Genomic DNA, 19691 nt, shown 5'->3' on the forward strand with positions numbered 1-19691 from the left:
ACTGTCTCAAGGTTCACATACCACTCAGGAAAGGAGAGGGAGGGAGAGTGGGGAGTAAGCGAGCACAAGGTCAATGAGAGAAAGAAGTATGGAGGAAGATGGAGAGAGCAGGGGGCAGTGGTTTCCTGAACTTGGGTTATCAATATTTAACATTGTGCCTGCCTGGTCCCTTCGGGGGATTATATTGCACTTCTGGGCCATGATGTCATGATACTCAGAGAGAGATGGAGGGAGGGAGGGGGAGAGATATCGGAGACTCAGACTGGCCTGTGGCTTTCATCAATGATAGAACAACTGACCCAGCAGAGGCTAAAGAGAGTGCTGTTGGTCTGTCTGAGTCAAGGGCTGGGGGACAAGGGAGACTGGCTGTGGCTGCTACAGTGGACTGGACATTAGAAGAGTGTGTGAGGTGGAGTGCATCTCTCTCTTTCTCTCTCGTTTTCTTTGACGGGGGCAGGGGAGAGGCAGGCTGGGCTGTCCACTAAAGCTATCACAGGGCTCATAAGGAAGGGGGAGGAACAGAAGAGGCTGCTGCTGCTACAGTATGTGCAGCTGCTCCCAACACAGTCCCCTCTTCCTCTCTTTCTCTTACTTTCCCTCCCTCCTCGATCTTTCTCTCTATCTTCTCACAACATGGAGCCCAACAGTCCTAAGAAGATCCAGTTTTCTGTACCTGTCCGACAGAGTCAGCTGGACCCTCAGGCATCGGAGCATGTAAGTGAAAACATCCACTTCTACATGATATGTTAATACATGTATTACCATTATGACATGGTAATGGGACGATATTGTTATGGTGGGCTCGCTGAAAGAGTGTGGGGCTTATCCCTGTGAGACCCAAGCATTTTTGCCCCCGCCAAAATTGCAACACTTACAAAATTCCTCCTGCTCTTGCTCAGAATGTTTTCTCAATTTCTTTTTTCTTCTACATAATCACATCGTAAAGACAGGACGCACAACAAATGCTACTTAGTTCATCTCCGTAGACTCGGATGTATTTCTATGTAGTGTTAGACATGGGTTTAGGACCTGTTGCATTTTTGCAACCTGGGAATCTGAGTTAAAAGGACTAGCTCCTCTTGACACTGACTGGCAGAATAAGCTTTATGTTATGCATGTGTGGGAAACCTGTTTTATGTCATGGACAATGGTGAACTCCTTGAAAGATGAATGAAGGCTTGTTTTCCCCCTCCACTTTCTGGAATTATTTGTCACAATCTTAGTTTTCTAGACTTTATTGCAATGTCTTAGTGCCTTAAGTGAATATTGCCTGGGGAAAAAGTGTAGTGCCATATTAAACTATTTCCATTGTATCCTTATTTGTCACCATAGTGGTTATAGAAAAATAGCTTCATCCAAAGCTTTGGCCAACCTCTCCCACTCCCCCCACCACCTCCACACCCACCCCTCTCCATAACCTAGACTAGGGATTTTATTGCTACTGAACTCTAGTCTATCACTTTGTAAAACATGCACACACAGCAGTGACTGGTGCTTGTTGTCTGTCTCCAGCTATACTCAGAGCCACACTTTAACACCACTTTTCCCTGTCATGTCTCTCTGCCCCATCTCTCTACCCTGTCCTGTCTCTCTGCCCTGTCCTGCTCTACCCTGTCCTGTCCTGACCTGCGACCCTATCCTATCCCGCCCTGTCTTGTCTCTCCCAAACAGATCCGTAAGAGGAGACCTACACCAGCCACCCATGCCATCTATCTTCCACCAGACCTAACTGCAGCAAGTAAGATACTTCTCCTGTGTGAGAAACCGGGTTGGGGTCCATTTAAATTTAATCTCATTCAATTCAGGAAATAGACATTGCCCTCAATGAAAAGCAGTGAAAATGGAATTTCGGTAGTTTCCTGTATTGAAATGGAATGTGTGGTCTGAATGTTGCCAAGCTACACTCAGCATGACTGTAAACTGTCATGGAAATGATGTGTGTCTTCATATGACAGTTGTTTGGTTTTTGATTCGTTGTGCTCCTGTTGAGGGTCGTTTGAATTTGGAGACTTTTTGTTTGTTCCCAACTTGCTCATTATTGATAGTGAGAAACACAAACGAGATTTGGCTCACTCTCATTTATGTAAATCATCTAAGTGTTTTCTTTCAGATCTGTCTGACATTTAACGAAGAGCTGTGGGATATAAAGGAGTTATGTAAACATGGGTTGAATGAGGGCTCGAAGACTTCTTGTGGAGTGTTAAACTATAAGATGTCTGAGGGGGGAATAATGGATAGACGGTGATCTCAGCCCTGGTGAATGGGAGTGACGAGAAGTGTGTTAAAAAGGAGGCGGCAAGGAGAGTGTTTTTATCTTTGTTGTGTCATCATGAAACAGTGAGAGTGGAATCTAACCTTGAGTGAGAGATCCAGAACATGGAGGGTCACAATGTGATATCAGCACAAATACCTTCCCTGTGGCGTCAGCATATGGAGACTGCAACACTGCACAGCTATAGTCACAACACAGCCACAGCTTACAGCTCAGCCTCCAGCACAGCCTGCCACCTAGCCACAGTCACAGCCCATACCCTAGCAGGCTGCAGCACAGTCATAGCAAAGGCTGCCTTGTCCACACTCTGGCCTTCCTCCCCACTGCTTTTGAAAGATCATAATAGAGTAAGACTGAGAGGACCTGTGCCAAAGAAAGCTCCCCAGGTATAGCTGTGGATGACTCTGAGGCAGGGAGAAGAAACCAGCAGGACCAAATAAGAGATGGTTGGTCTCTAAAAGAGAGTACAGTATCTGTCTGTAATCAAACACTGGTACGTTATTCAGGTCAAACCTGATAGATAGCAGAAATTCAACCTTCAACCACATGACACACACCAATCTACCAACTATTTCCTTATGTTGCGTCTGGAAGGCAGTGAGATCAGATATTTCTGGCCTCCAGGGTAAAGCTTGGTTCATTAGCCTCATCAACACCCTGTTGGTGACCTTGACCTTTACCCTGTGTGACTTGACTGTGTGATCGTGGACAAACATACATCTCCACACACATCGCCCAGCTGCACACCAGATCCCAGCCTGATGTACAGCCCAGCACAGAAGGCATGCAAAAACCCACCCAGACACACAAACACGCACTGTTCAGGCTGCCCAGTACAGAACAGAAAGGCATGCAAGCAGAGCTCCCAGTCAGGCATCACAGTCATACTCAACATCACGTCACTGAGGGGAACAGGATGTGAATGGTTATCATTATCGTTATGTCATGACATGAGATAGTGTTGTTGTATCTGACCGCTGTTCCCCATGTCATAACCTGGCACAGCCTAGCTGGCCACATATCTTACAGCACACAGGGTTTGATAAATCATCCGTTTGTGTGTGCTTGTGCATTTGTGTGCATGTGAGTATGTGTGTGTTCTGTGAGGTGCTGGGTGGCCTGAACAGTGTGTTCGTGTCTGGGTGGATTTTTGCAGGCCTTGCACGCGCGTATGTGCGTGTCTAGAAGAGAGGTTTGATAGATAGGTATGTACAGTGGGGCAAAAAAGTATTTAGTCAGCCACCAATTGTGCAAGTTCAACCACTTAAAAAGATGAGAGGCCTGTAATTTTCATCATAGGTACACTTCAACTATGACAGACAAAATGAGGGAAAAAAAATCCAGAAAATCACATTGTAGGATTTTAATGAATTTATTTGCAAATAATGGTGGAAAATAAGTATTTGGTCAATAACAAAAGTTTATCTCAATACTTTGTTATATACCCTTTGTTGGCAATGACAGAGGTCAAATGTTTTCTGTAAGTCTTCACAAGGTTTTCACACACTGTTGCTGGTATTTTGGCCCATTCCTCCATGCAGATCTCCTCTAGAGCAGTGATGTTTTGGGGCTGTTGCTGGGCAACATGGACTTTCAACTCCCTCCAAAGATTTTCTATGGGGTTGAGATCTGGAGACTGGCTAGGCCACTCCAGGACCTTGAAATGCTTCTTACGAAGCCACTTCTTCGTTGCCCGGGTGGTGTGTTTGGGATCATTGTCATGCTGAAAGACCCAGTCACTTTTCATCTTCAATGCCCTTGCTGATGGAAGGAGGTTTTCACTCAAAATCTCACGATACATGGCCCCATTCATTCTTTCCTTTACACGGATCAGTCGTCCTGGTTCCTTTGCAGAAAAACAGCCCCAAAGCATGATGTTTCCACCCCCATGCTTCACAGTAGGTATGGTGTTCTTTGGATGCAACTCAGCATTCTTTGTCCTCCAAACACGACGAGTTGAGTTTTTACCAAAAAGTTATATTTTGGTTTCATCTGACCATATGACATTCTCCCAATCTTCTTCTGGATCATCCAAATGCTCTCTAGCAAACTTCAGACGGGCCTGGACATGTACTGGCTTAAGCAGGGGGACATGTCTGGCACTGCAGGATTTGAGTTCCTGGCGGCGTAGTGTGTTACTGATGGTACACTTTGTTACTTTGGTCCCAGCTCTCTGCAGGTCATTCACTAGGTCCCCCCGTGTGGTTCTGGGATTTTTGCTCACCGTTCTTGTGATCATTTTGACCCCACGGGGTGAGATCTTGTGTGGAGCCCCAGATCGAGGGAGATTATCGGTGGTCTTGTATGTCTTCCATTTCCTAATAATTGCTCCCACAGTTGATTTCTTCAAAGCAAGCTGCTTACCTATTTCAGATTCAGTCTTCCCAGCCTGGTGCAGGTCTACAATTTTGTTTCTGGTGTCCTTTGACAGCTCTTTGGTCTTGGCCATAGTGGAGTTTGGAGTGGGACTGTTTGAGGTTGTGGACAGGTGTCTTTTATGCTGATAACAAGTTCAAACAGGTGCCATTAATACAGATAACGAGTGGAGGACAGAGGAGCCTCTTAAAGAAGAAGTTACAGGTCTGTGAGAGCCAGAAATCTTGCTTGTTTGTAGGTGACCAAATACTTATTTTCCACCATAATTTGCAAATAAATTCATTAAAATCCTACAATGTGATTTTCTGGATTTTTTTTCTAATTTTGTCTGTCATAGTTGAAGTGTACCTATGATGAAAATTACAGGCCTCTCATCTTTTTAAGTGGGAGAACTTGCACAATTGGTGGCTGACTAAATACTTTTTTGCCCCACTGTACAGGGTGAATTTCTACCCATTGTACTGAATCATCAGTATGAACAGACAGGTTTTATTTATCCCATTGTACTGAATCATCAGTATGAATACACAGGTTTTATTTATCCCATTGTACTGAATCATCAGCATGAATACACAGGTTTTATTTATCCCAATGTACTGAATCATCAGTATGAATACACAGGTTTTTATTTATCCCATTGTACTGAATCATCAGTATGAATACACAGGTTTTATTTATCCCATTGTACTGAATCACCAGTATGAATACACAGGTTTTATTTATCCCATTGTACTGAATCATCAGTATGAACACACAGGTTTTATTTATCCCATTGTACTGAATCATCAGTATGAATACACAGGTTTTATTTATCCCATTGTACTGAATCATCAGTATGAATACACAGGTTTTATTTATCCCATTGTACTGAATCATCAGTATGAACACACAGGTTTTATTTATTCCATTGTACTGAATCATCAGTATGAACACACAGGTTTTATTTATCCCATTGTACTGAATCACCAGTATGAATACACAGGTTTTATTTATCCCATTGTACTGAATCATCAGTATGAACACACAGGTTTTATTTATCCCATTGTGCAGAGGAAGGGAAAGGGTTGGTACTGTTAATTGATGGAGGGTGTGCTGGCCCATATTCTCCTCAGAGAGAGTTTTTGGCAGAGGGTAAGGGGTGTTCTTGGCTACGTCCCAAATAGCACCATATTCCCTTTATAGTGCATTACTATTGACCAGGGCCCATAAGGATCTGGTCAAAAGTAGTGCACCATGTAGAGAGTAGGGTGCTATTTGGGACGTTCCTGTTTGTGACAAACTAGCTAACTCAAATCTACTGGGTGGCAATTAAATTGTCTGACAGAAGCCAGTCGCAGGACCTTCATCCAGGAGCCAGCTTTAGAGGCATTACATAGTCAGAATGTATGAATGTGTGTGTGTTACATCACAGACCCACCCTTTCATTTTATCCATTGATTTCTTTATCCTTGGCTGGGTGCATGTATTTCTGTCTCCTCAGTGCCAGGTCTGTGTTTTATGGCAGGCGTAGGTAACCACTGCCAATGTGACAGCTCTGTTCCCACCATGACCCTGGTTCCATCCCTCCTTCCATCTCTCCATTCCTCTATCCCTCTATTCTCTATGTCTCCATGGGCGTATGGACAGTTTCCTCCAGCCTAGTTGTCTTGTCAAAGTTGTTGATAGTATTTATGCTATCTGACCTTTTACCATTACATTATCCTGAGAGATCCCATTGGGAGTTACTGGCTGTGTGCTGTGAATGAGAATGGATGGTGTAGTGTAGTCGAGTGAAACTCGTTTTGCTCAACTCTGTCTGTGTATGTGGGCTGCATACTGTAGGTGGTGTGCGTGGGACCCTATTCATTCACAGCCATTATTTCAGCTACAAGCAGCTCTTTGTCTTGCTGATATTTCCCTGTGAATGTCATCCAAACTGTGTCTCTTGGAGAGAGGCCACTTCTGAAGGTTAATACTGAACCTTACTGTAGTGTTGTGTCTTTGGATTATTGGGTGTCCTGAATCAGAATTTTATCATTGAGAACCAGATGTGCTATCAATATATTTTGAGCTGCAGTGCCCATGGCTTTAATTGAACACTCTCCCTAACAGAGATAATGTGTGAAACCCATGGACCTGGAAATAGCTAATACAAGACTCTCCCTTTTGCCATTTTAGCTTTTTATAAGGCTCACTGTTGATTTTGCCATCAGCTCTTCATCTCTCTCCTCTTGTGTAAAAACAGCTGGTCATTTTCCTTGGACGCAGACCTAGTAGTATGACTGGTGTCCTATAACAGTGGCTGGATTGAAGGGTGTCACAGAGGATGTATAGTGTTATAGATGCATTGTAAAGTGTCATAGCAGCCTTACATGACCCCAGGGAATGCCAGTGCACTTTTTCCCTGCCCACTACAGTGGAGACTATGACGTCATCACCCTCCCATGCCCGTAGGCTTGATGGTCCGAGACACACTGACTTCATTCAGCTATTGTTGTGAGGTGATGTGTTATATGGTAGTAACATGCTGATAATGTGGTCCACATGTTTTGCTGCTGCCATTAGTTCATGTACTGTGTTGGCCTTAGAATACAACATAGGCCTACAGTACAAGGTTGAATTTTTGTCCAATACATATCATGTGCTCTGCATGTTTAGCTGTTTGTAGTCACATCCAATGCTTGTCTGTTGTGCCATTCAAACAACACCCGTGGTCATGTTAATGTGCTCCACATGTTTTGATGTCAGTTCATGTACAGTGTTGGCCACAGAGAACTACATACAGATGTAGGATCTTAATTTAATCTACAGTCCCAGTCAAAAGTTTAGACACACCTACTCATTCAAGGGTTTTTCTTTATTTTTTACTATTTTCCACATTGTAGAATAATAGTGAAGACATCAAAATGTTTTATTTTAGATTATTCAAAGTATCCACCCTTTGCCTTGATGACAGCTTTGCACACTCTTGGCATTCTCTCAACCAGCTTCACCTGGAATGTTTTTCAAACAGTCTTGAAGGACTTCCCACATATGTTGAGCACTTATTGGCTGCTTTTCCTTCACTCTGCGGTCCAACTCATCCCCAAACCATCTCAATTGGGTTGAGGTCGGGTGATTGTGGAGGCCAGGACATCTGATGCAGCACTCCATCACTCTCTTTCTTGGTCAAATAGCCAATACACAGTGGGAACCACACATGCAGAGATTATCCGTTCACCTACTCTGCGTCTCACAAAGACACGGCGGTTGGAACCAACAATCTCACATTTGGACTAATGTGCATTGCTCATGTTTCTTGGCCCAAGCAAGTCTCTTCTTATTATTGGTGTCCTTTAGTAGTGGTTTCTTTGCAGCAATTCAACCATGAAGGCCTGATTCACGCAGTCTCCTCTGAACAGTTGATTTTGAGATGTGTCTGTTACTTGAACTCTGAAACATTTATTTGGGCTGTAATTTACGAGGCTGGTAACTAATGAACTTATCCCCTGCAGCAGAGGTAAATCTCTGTCTTCCTTTCCTGTGGCGGTCCTCATGAGAGCCAGTTTCATCATAGCACTTGATGGTTTTTGTGACTGCACTTGAAGAAACTTTCAAAGTTCTTGAAATTTTCCGTATTGACTAACCTTCATGTCGTGAAGTAATGATGGACTGTCATTTCTCTTTGCTTATTTGAGCTATTTGAGTTTTTGCCATAATATGGATTTGGTCTTTTACCAAATAGGGCTATCTTCTGTATACCACCCCTACCTTGTCACAACACAACTGATAGGCTCAAACGCATTTAAGAAGGAAAGAAATTCCACAAATTTACAAGGCACACTTGTTAATTGAAATGCATTCCACCTCATGAAGCTGGTTGAGAATGTGCAAATCTGTCCTCAAGGCAAAGGCTGGCTACTTTGAAGAATCTCAAATATAAAATAAAGTACTGTTAAAAGGTTTGGCGTCACTTATAAATTATTTTTTTTATTTTTTATATATATATATTTTTTGTCCATTAAAATAACATGAAATTGATTAGAAATACAGTGTAGACATTGTTAATGTTGTAAATGACTATTGTAACTGGAAACTGCTGATTTCCTATGAAATATCTAGACAGGCGTACAGAGGCCCATTATCAGCAACCATCACTCCTGTGTTCCAATGGCATGTTGTGTTAGCTCGTCCAAGTTTATCATTTTAAAAGGCTAATTAACAATGTCTACACGGTATTTCTGTTCAATGTTATCTTATTTTAATGGACAAAAAATGTGCTTTTCTTTCAAAAACAAAGACATTTCTAAGTGACCCCAAACTGTTGAACGGTAGTGTTTATTTAGATTTGTTTAACACTTTTTTTTCATTACTACATGATTCCATATGTACCATTTCATAGTTGTGATGTCTTCACTATTATTATACAATGTTGAAAATATTAAAAATAAAGAAAAACCCTGGAATGATGAGTAGGTGTGTCCAAACCTCTGACTGGTACTGTATATTGTCACGGCAAAACAATCCTGCAGCAACAGGATTTGAACGTTTAGTCGAAAATGTTGCTTGATCGCGGTTAGGCTATTAGCTGGTCAATAGTAGGATACAGAAAAACATGCAATACTCTTAACATAACCATGTGTTAGTGTGGGTTTTCAGTGAGCTTATGGAAATCACAAAGCTCATCTGCATTTCCTGAGGTGCAGGAAAAATTCTTAGCAGCAAAAGAGTGATCAAAGTAAGATCCAGCATCTGTATAATACAGGGCTTGTGTGTTGACCCATGCTATTCATTCAACAAAATAGTCATGTTAATGTGGTTCACATGTTTGTGCTGTCTTCCGTTTATGCACTACAAATGTGATGGAGCTGAATTCAGTCTGGATTTTCAGGCTACGTCTGTTGTCCAGTGCCATTCATTCAATAACTTATTGAATTATTGGTGTTTTGCTCCAGCTGTGATGTTCATGGTGATATGAATCCCCCCTGGTTGTAATTTCTAAGATCAACTTCAATTCAGAGAAACGTCAATGGAGGGGAAGTTAGAGCAAACCAAGCCATTACAGCCGGAGGTTAGCAGTGATCTGGACACTGAACCATAAACTCTCTCAGCCATGAGCTCATCACGATGAACATTACAGCTCTCCCACTGTAGTCACATCACACAGATTAAATACAATGTTCCAGCAGAACCTCAGCACACAGATTCTAACCAAGGGTTGAGTAAGGTAGGATACAGAAAAACATGCAAAACTCTTAACATAACCATGTGTTAGTGTGTGTTTTCAGTGAGCTTATGGAAATCATGGTTTGCTTATGGTTTGCTCTAACTTCCCCTCGATTGACGTTCCTTTTTTGGGGCGACAGGTAGCCTAGTGGTTAGAGCGCTAGTTCAGTAACCGAAAGGTTGCTGGATCGAATCCCCAAACTGAGGTAAAAATGTGTAATTCTGCCCCTGAGCAAGGCAGCCCCCCGCACCTCTCTGATTCAGAGGGGTTGGGTTGAATGCATTCAGTTGTACAGCTGACTAGGTATCCCTCTTTCCTTTTTTAAGGCTGACAATTTTAGCTAAACTGACAAATGTACTATAACTCATGTCTGCTTTTCTCTCACACAGATGACAAGCAGACTACAAGTCATCAAGGAGAGGTAGATCACTCTGTTTACCTTGCTCTGTTTAAAAGCAGAAATAAAAGTCAAAGAACAACATTATCAGGATGCTCCCTAGCAGCAGTCTATGGTTCTATGAGGTGGCATGTCTATCTGATGCAGTTGTCATTGATTACCTGAGATGGCCTGGCTCCTGAAATAGCTTCAGTGAAATGGGATCTCTGCTTGTTGTTTCTCATGCGGTTCTTTTTTTCTCCCTCCATCTCTCTACACCAGACCCAGAGTGCAGGGACATCTCCCGCTCAGAGAAAACACAGCGTCTACATTCCGCCCACCATGAAAGGTACAGGTCGTCACTCACACCATTTTTTTCAACACAAACCTTTGCATTTACAAGCTTTGCCGTCAAGACAGCACAGGGGACATTGGTTCATATTCTCCTTTTATTCTGGAGAGTAGGAAACACTGGGTGTATTGTCTGTGGTCAGCATTATATTTAAACAGAGCCCACTGAAGCGTGTGACAGAGTAACTGCTTGCTGACTCATAGAGGTAGCTATTTCCTGGAAAGGCCATGGCTACTCTCTATATATACATCTACATTAGATATTGATTGATTGGGAGTTATATCATCCTCCTGTTATAAGACTCTCAAATGGATAGTCAGATAGTGCACAAAGAGAGCTACACCATCCCATCCCTCAAATGGATAGTCACTAGTCAGGTGGTGCAACAAGGACTATGGACACAAAATAAACTAATTTGAACACAGCAGCCTATTCTTGGTCCAATTAGATAGCAACTATATTATTGTAATAATTATTGCAGTTTTCATTACACATTTGTCTTGTTAATTAGGGGGTGGATTAGAATATATCCAGCATGGCCAAACAATATCCAATGGCCAAAAGCCTTTAGGCTCAATGGCCTTGAATTCAGTTGAATGCGGAATATGCTCCAGTTCAGAGCACAGCAGGAGACCACTTTCTGTTGTAACAGATGGTCAAATAAATGAAATGCCCAGTCCAATCAAAAACATGATTTCTGTATTTTATATATTTCCATACTATGAGGTTGGAATAATACTATGAAATTGTGAAAATTATGATAATGCCATTTTAGTGTAAGCACTGTTCAAATCATCAAGTCAAATTGTATTAGTCAGATGCTTTGTAAACAACAGGTGTAGAGACTAACAGTGAAATGCTTACTTACGGGACCTTTCCAACAATGCAGAGAGAAGATAATAGAAAAGTAATAACAAAGTAATAACAGATACACAATGAGTAATGATAACCTGGCTATATACAACGGGTATCAGTACTGAGTCCATATGCGGTAATTGAGGTAGATATGTACATATAACTAGGAATAAAGTGACTAGGCAACAGGTAGATCAACAGTAGCAGCAGCAGGGTGGCAGATAGTCTTGCAGTTAAGAGCGTTGGGATGGTCACTGGTTCGGATCACTGAGCTGACTGGGTGAAATATCTGTCGATGTGCCCTTGCGCAAGGCACTTAACCCTAATTACTCCTGTAAGTCACTCTGGATAAATGTCTGCTAAATGAATAAAAGGTTTTTAAAAATAATAATAATAATTATAGTCTGGGTAGCTATTTGGTTAACAATTGAACTAACTATTTAGCAGTCTTATGGCTTGGTGGTAGACGCTGTCAGGATCCTGTTTGTTCCAGACTTGGTGCATCTGTACTGCTTGCCGTGTGGTAGCAGAGAGAACAGTCTATGACTTGGGTGGCTGGAGTCTGACAATTGTTAGGGCCTTCCTCTGACACCGCCTGGTAGAGAGATCCTGGATGGCAGAAAGCTCGGCCCCTGTGATGTACTGGGCAATTCGCACTACACTCTGTAGCGTCTTGCGGTTGGATGCCAAGCAGTTGCCATACCAAGTAGTGATGTAGCTAGTCAAGATGCTCTCAATGGTGCAGCTGTAGAAATGTTAGAGGATCTGAGAACCAAATCTTTTCAGCCTCCTGAGGGGGAAGCGGTAAAGAGGGCACGACAACACGACTGTGTTGGTGTGTTTAGACCATGATAGATCCTTAGTTATATGGACACAGAGGAACGTTGATGTGAGTGGGGGCGTGCTTGGCCCTCAAATTTCCTGTAGTCCACGATCAGCTCTTTATCTTGCTGACATTGAGGAAGAGGTTGTTGTCCTGGCACCATACTGCCAGGTCTCTGACCTTCTCTCTATAGGCTGTCTCATCGTCTTATGGGGTTAGGCCTACCACTGTTGTGTCATCAGCAAACTTAATGATGGTGTTGGAGTCATGCAGTTGTGAACAGGGAGTACAGGAGGGGACTAAGCACGCACCTCTGAGTGGCCCCGTGTTGAGGGTCAGCATGGCGGATGTGTTGTTGCCTACCATCACCACCTTGGGGCGGCCCGTCAGGAAGTCCAGGATCCAGTTGTAGAGGGAGGTGTTCAGTCCCAGGTACCTGAGTGATGAGCTTTGATGGCACTATTATGTTGAACCATGAGCTTTAGTCATAGGTGTTCATCTTGTCCAAGTGGGAGAGGGCAGTGTGGAGTGCAATATAAATTGTGTCATCTGTGGATCTGTTGGCGGGGGGGGGTATGCAAATTGGAGTGGGTCCAGGGTGTCTGGTATGATGGTGTTGATGTGATCCATGACCAGCCTTTCAAAGCATTGGCTTCTTGGGCACAGGGATTATGGTGGTCTGTTTGAAACATGTAGGTATTACAAACTGGGTCAGGGAGAGGTTGAAAATGTCAGGGAAGACATTTGCCAGCTGGTCAGCGCAAGCTCTGAGTAAGCGTTCTGGTAATCCTTGTGAATGTTAACCTGTAATGGTCTTACCCACATCGGCTTTGGAGATTGAAAAACCGCCTGAAATTTCAGTGACATCACCATGTGGTAAATTAATTAAATCGACTAATAAGAGTTCCAAACCTGTATGCCAATAACAGCTAATTTTCTGTTTTCCCCTCCCCACACAAACCCTCCGACAGAGAAATTGCTCTTTGCTAAGAAGCTTTTTTGTTTGTTTTTACGATTTGAATTGAAAATGATTACAGTATGGTAATAACCATACCTAGAAAGTACCTAGAAATGATCTGATATTGAGATAAAAATGGCTGCATTGGACCTTTTAAAGTGAAGTATTATAGCACCATTTATTTAGGTTCCATACTGTGTGTCCACAGACTGCTCTAGAGGCCATGGTGAGGACAGAGACAGCCTGCCTCCTACCAGACTGGCCAAGACTCACACAGACACGCTGGCCCTAGCAGAGGAGCTATCAGGGGCCCTGCCACGACTGGCAGACACACCGAGGCGCAAAGACACCCCCTACCAGCACCAGCCTCCCTTCATTCCAGGTAAGGCCCTCACAGCAACACACTGTACCTGATATGAAAGTCTAGTCGAACTGGACTGTAGCTTATGTGGAAGGCTACAGGCAAATAATGTGGGCCTGGCTCAGGTTCGTGTTGTTTCCTTTACAGAACATGTAAAGCTGCAGATACAGCTCACCACTGTGGTTGAGGTTGTGAGGGCGAATCAGTTCACACTGTCAAATCTAGTTGGTCACACTACTGTCAATGCCTTGATGTTGGTCATAGTTAACGGATATAGACCAAAGCGTTTAAAGATCTCCATACACATGGACGTCTTCTCTGTGCTGTGGCTTAGCTGCAGGGAGGAGTGTTCCAGTCACAGGACAGATTACATTTGACCACTGTGCTGACACAAACAGCATCATACTTGCACACACACACCATCATCATCCTCTGTAGCGTATTAGAACAGGACACAGTGTGTGCCTGTGTGAGGAGCTGTTAGAACATACTGCGACTGTTTCTTAGTTATTGATCTCTCTGATATGACCCTACAGCACTCTGTCTGTCCAATTCCCAGGGGTCAAGCTGCTCAAGAGCAAATCAAAGCTCTCCTTCCCTGAGGAGGAAGAGAAGGAGGAGGAAGAAGATACCAAGAAGAAGTAGGATCCAAAGTGAAGCGTGAGGAGCAGACAAAACTGTTGGCCATGTTTCTGATGGTTCAAACACATGAATGGGTAATGAACTCTTGGTAAGAGATGATGCTAAACTATCAGGTTATCATTTCTAACCTGGGAATCCATTTTATTCAGCCATGCGTTGTTGAGATCAATAAAGGACAATGTCATTCATTTGTCTGTACTGTATCTCACTCTTAGTTGGTTAATTATTGTTAGATATTGTAATAAGAGAGTATATATGAACAGCAATACTGGCTGTTATGCAGTGAAAATATATCTGAACATATACAGATTTTTGTTTGTTTTCTTTAAACAGAAAATAACAATGCATCTCCTTGTGTCTGTCTCATGTAAAAACATATTTCACATAGATTGACTTGATATTTTTGTAGTATTTTATACAGAAACTGGGCTAGGTATGAATTGTTAGACTTGTTTACCACTCTTAAGGTACTGCACAAACAAAGGAGTCCTACAATTTATTTGATTTCTTTCGCTCACTGGTGTTTGGAGTGTCTGAGTCCTATCCTATGAAAGGCTGATGCATTGCACATGTGACCAAATAATAAAGTTCATTCTTGAATGAACTGTTGGCAAAACCTGTACATTTCAGATGTCTAACGCATTGTGGACCTATAGTGTAGCAGAGAAACATCACCTGCAAATAATGCCAAACCCTCTCAATTTCAGGCAGGATTATTTTAGTAGGCTAATTGTTCTCAAATTAATCGTGGGAAGATTTCATAACACAAAATAAAACATTTTTCTCTTACATGTAGTCAGTGTATTTATTGTGTCAAACAGAGAGGGTGTACATTAACTACATTACAATGGGAAAGGAATAAAACAGCACCCCCAAGTGGGTAATATTAGGCACTGCACAACCAATCATACTCAGTGTGTGTAGCTGTCGGCAACCATTCCAGTTCTACTCTAGGGTAAAATATGTTTGTCTAGCATGAGATCAAGAGAGAACACACACTGTTGCAATTAAGAACCGTGATCGTCCTAATGTACCATACAAACCCATCTGAAAGAGAAGAGAGAATGAATATAGACACAAACTACTTGTGGTGCAAAGAGGAGCAAGAAGATCCCCATCTTTAATAAATAACAATACAATAACAGACTGGAAATAAAATCAATCAGAACAAATTTACAATAAAAAAAGCTAACAAACAAATATGGTGAATCAGGGGCGGCAAACAATTGGCCCAGTGTCGTTAGGGTTTGGCCGGGATAGGCCATCATTGTAAATAATAATTTGTTCTTAACTGACTTGCCTCGTTACATGAAGGTAAAGTAGAATAAAAATCAGGAAGTGGCAGCATTGTTGGGTCGCTTATCAGAATCAAGGGCTCTGAAGAGACTCCTCCCCTGACTCAAGGACTGCCCCAGGGCCTGCTCCTGCAAGCAACAACAGTTACCATGACAACACAGAATCACACAGCTGTAACCTTGACAACCCTCCACTCCGCAGTTCTCTCTTGGACACTTGGTCACAGATCGTTGTGACTGACAATACGATTCTAGAGATGAGAGAAATACTACATAGCTATAGCCTACGGACAGGACACAGAATTATAAAAAGACATGACATTGGTAGGTTTCACTGTGATATTGTACTGTGTTCTGTTACGTTGCACTACATTATGTTGCATTTGTTGTATTGTATATTGTGTCATGTATCATATCGCTAGCTAACATTCCTACCGTTCCATGGTAGGCGTTCAGGAGTGATGGAACCAGGTGATGTTGTCTCTTTATCCTCACACGGGGACAGAGAACTGTGAGGATGGTGGTCCAGCTCTGAGTCCTCCTGGGAAGAGTTATTGGAGTTTGTGTTGTTCATCAGTTCATTGAAGGGCTCTGATTGGAGCTCCTGGCTGTGTCTCTCAGGGCTGGTGTGAGTCAATGTAACCTCTGTTTTCATCTGGGACTCCTCCATCTCCTCTGGGTCAGTGTTCAACTCAGCTCGCTCTTTACTCGCCAACTCTGAGGAAACGAGAACACAAGCAAAAAGAACATATAATGTCATACATAGACTTATGACAATGTAAAGAACATAACACTGAAAGAAGGAAAGGTATTCATGAGACTGAAGAAGACAAGGAAGAAAAAGATGAAGAAGAGCAACAACAAAAAGACAACTATACCTTGTACAGAGAGCTCCTTCCATCGGTCTTTGTTGTGTTGGATGACCTCTGCCAATGTGTGTCTGATCCGTTTCAGGTCGATGCCAGTCAGGCTATAGTCTGTAGTGAGCCCCTGGTCAACCCCCTGGCTGGATCCTCGGCCACTATGTTTCTGGACTGACTCTACCACCGTCACCGACCCACTACCCGTCAAACTGAGCAACAGAATAGAAACACAGTCTATTCTGTCAAATACATGACACCAACTCCTTGTGAGGATGTCCTAATATGGACATCAATTAAATAGAACAGAAAATACTGGAGTAAGACTTGGTTGCTTATTCCACAACTTCGATCGACCATAGAGACTGAAGATCGAGAAAGTGGTAAGCCTACTGATGCATGTTGATTCTGTCAGACATGTTAAACTGGGAAAACTGTGATTTCAAATCAATCAACCAAATGTATTTATAAAGCCCTTCTTACATCACTGATGTCACAAAGTGCTGTACAGAAACTCAGCCTAAAACCCCAAACAGCAAGCAATGCAGGTGAAGAAACAGGGTGGCTAGGAAAAACTCCCTAGAAAGGCCAGAACCTAGGAATAAACCTAGAGAGGATCCAGGCTATGAGGGAGGGCCAGTCCTCTTCTGGCTGTGCCGGGTGGAGATTATAACAGAACATGGCCAAGATGTTCAAATGTTCATAGATGACCAGCAGGGTCATAGTGTGTATAATATTAGGAATGTGTCCCACCTTGACCTGCGTACGCCAGTATCATGTGACTTTAAGGTATCCTCTATTAGAGGGGTAATGATCTTCTCGGTCGTGTCCACCAACACAGAGAATGTGGGTTCCACTATGAAGTCAATGAACCCTGCGAGACAGACAAACATTTGAGAAGAAAATCAGGCATGACTCGCTCACACTGAAGATTATAGTTTTCAGAGAAACGAGAGTAAAACATGTGTGTGTGATGTAACAATAATTTATGAAGACAGGCAGTGTAGATTCCCATGCTTTATCATATCAAGGGAAAAATATGAAATACTTTCTCAAATGTCCACATGGTGGCCCATTTGAGCTATGGCCTGTCGGAGAATACAAACCCATCCTGAATGAAACCGCTCACAGTGAGGCCAATAACAGGGTGTGATGCTCACCTATTTGTGACTGTGCGATCATGGTAGCTTTACGATCACACAGAGGAGAGAATGGCAGCCCTAACTCAACCTCTTTATCGCCCTGTAAGAAATCAACAACACCAGCCTTGGTAACCATACCAATGTAGAATGGCAGGTTACTGTATACTGTAGCATTATGTACTACAATACCCATAATGCTCTGTATAACATAACCAGTTCATCCGAGTGAAGATATCCCTGAAGCTATCAGAATGGTGTCCCATTTCCTTAACAATACAAGTTTAATTAGGATTGGATACATACAGAATACAGTGCTGAAACACTAAAGTTTCCCTCTTCCATGGTTTCTGTCAGTGACTACACACTGTAGTGGTGGGACTATGCTGGTACTGTACCTGTCGGAAGAACTCCTCCATCAGGGCCTGTGTCCATCGGTAGTGCAGCTTCCAGGCCTTGGCTGGGTGACTGATGTCAGCTGCATGCAGCATCAGAGATAGGGCTTTAGCCTTGTCTACTCTGTAGATACAACAGTACATCAGCTAACACACAAAATTATACACTGAGAAAGAGTGACGCACTCACACACACAAACATATAGGATTGAAGGCACGTTCTAGGGCGCGTTCTCAGAGCATGCGCAGAACAGCTGGCAGGCATATTCACTGTAATTTTCAACCTCTTCTTGTCCCTGTCTGTAATTCCCACATGTTTTAAGATGACCACAGTCATCCCTGTTCCTAAGAACTCTAAGGCTTCACACCCCAATGATTACTGCCCTCTAGCTCTCACATCTGTAATCATGAAGTGCTTTGAGGGGCTGGTTATGGCACTCATTAACTCCACCATCCCAGACACCCTAGACCCACTCCAATTTGCATACCGCCCCAACAGATCCATTGACGCAATCTCAATTGCTCTCCACATTGCCCTCACCCACCTAGATAAGAGGAATACCTATGTGAGAATGCTGTTTATTGACTACAGCTCAGTGTTCAACACCATTATCCCCTCCAAGCTCGTCACCAAGCTTAGGACTCTGGGTCTGAACGCCTCCCTCTGCAACTGGATCCTGGACAATCTGATGGGCCGACACCAGGTGGGGAGGGTAGTCAACATCACCTCCACCACGCTGAGCCTTAACACAGGGGCGCCACAAGGGTGTGTGCTTAGTCCTCTCCTGTACTCCCTTTTCACCCACAAATAACTCTAAAACCATTATCAAGTTGCTTTCGACAACGTTGGTAGGCCTACAGGGAGGAGGTCAGTGACCTGACAGTGTTGTGCTGAAGCAACAACCTCTCCCTCAACATCACCAAAACCAAGGAGCTGATTATGGACTACAGGAAACGGGGGGACGAGCATGCTCCCATCCACGTCGACGGGGCGGCAGTGGAGCATGTAGACAGCTTCAAGTTCCCAAGTGTGCAAATCACTAAAGACTTAAAATGATCCAAACACACACGTGCATTCGTGAAGAAGGCATGACAGTGCCTCTTCCCTCTCAGGAGGTTGAAAAGGTTTGGAATGGGCCCTCAAATCCTGAAAAGGTTCTACAGCTGCAATATTGAGAGCATATTGACTGGCTGCATCACTGCTTGGTATGGCAACAGCACCGCCCATCAATCGCATGGCGCTACGGAGGGTTGTGTGGACAGCCAATACATCACTGGGCCGAGCTCTCTGCCATCCAGGACCTCTGTATCAGGCAGTGTGAAAAGAAAGCCCGGAAATGGTCAAAGACCCCAATCACCTTAGCCATAGACTATTTTCTCTGCAGCCGCATGGCAAGAGGTACTGACACCAACAGGCTCTTGAACAGCTTCTATCCCTAAGCAATACGACTGATAAATAGCAAACAAAATAGCTACATGGACCGAGTTTACCTTGTATCTATATTGAGCGTTGCACACTCACGGCCCTACACACTCAAACTGTCACTCAAACGCACACACACAAACACTCGCTCCATAATTTACTCACTCACACATAATATGCACATACATTATACTGACTCTACACACCCACTCACATGCAAGCTACTGCTAATCATTATCCTGTTGCCTAGTCACCTTACCCCTATACATATCTACCTCTATCACACCTGTATCCCTGCACATTGGCTCCCGAGTGGCCTAAGGAACCGCGGTCTAAGGAACTGCATCTCAGTGCTAGAGGTGTCACTACAGACACCCTG

The 19691-nt window shown here is 43.2% G+C and overlaps 2 protein-coding genes across 4 annotated transcripts in view; one reads left to right on the plus strand and one right to left on the minus strand.

Annotated features, from left to right (window-relative positions):
* Positions 1 to 285: 285 nt before the first annotated feature.
* LOC110520321 (protein phosphatase 1 regulatory subunit 1C) lies at positions 286 to 14989 on the plus strand. Its single transcript, XM_021597554.2, has 6 exons — positions 286 to 714; positions 1672 to 1738; positions 10223 to 10254; positions 10492 to 10558; positions 13406 to 13579; positions 14118 to 14989. The coding sequence occupies exons 1-6, from the start codon at positions 634 to 636 to the stop codon at positions 14201 to 14203; spliced, it is 507 nt and encodes a 168-aa protein (XP_021453229.2). The 5' UTR covers positions 286 to 633; the 3' UTR covers positions 14204 to 14989.
* Positions 14990 to 15285: 296 nt separating this feature from the next.
* The window catches only part of LOC110520320 (calcium/calmodulin-dependent 3',5'-cyclic nucleotide phosphodiesterase 1A), a 64897-nt gene continuing 60491 nt past the window's right edge, over positions 15286 to 19691 (minus strand). For 2 of the 3 annotated variants that reach the window (XM_021597551.2, XM_021597553.2), the window contains 6 exons: positions 17893 to 18013; positions 17516 to 17597; positions 17109 to 17229; positions 16374 to 16567; positions 15931 to 16212; positions 15286 to 15624 (listed from right to left, as the gene is read on the minus strand). In XM_021597551.2, the coding sequence (XP_021453226.1) occupies positions 15569 to 15624; positions 15931 to 16212; positions 16374 to 16567; positions 17109 to 17229; positions 17516 to 17597; positions 17893 to 18013 (856 nt within the window). In that variant the 3' untranslated portion in view covers positions 15286 to 15568. The remainder of the gene's footprint in view (positions 15625 to 15930; positions 16213 to 16373; positions 16568 to 17108; positions 17230 to 17515; positions 17598 to 17892; positions 18014 to 19691) is intronic. The other variant, XM_021597552.2, reaches the window with a different exon arrangement.

Source organism: Oncorhynchus mykiss, chromosome 3 (assembly GCF_013265735.2).
Source record: "Oncorhynchus mykiss isolate Arlee chromosome 3, USDA_OmykA_1.1, whole genome shotgun sequence".
NCBI lineage: Eukaryota > Metazoa > Chordata > Actinopteri > Salmoniformes > Salmonidae > Oncorhynchus > Oncorhynchus mykiss.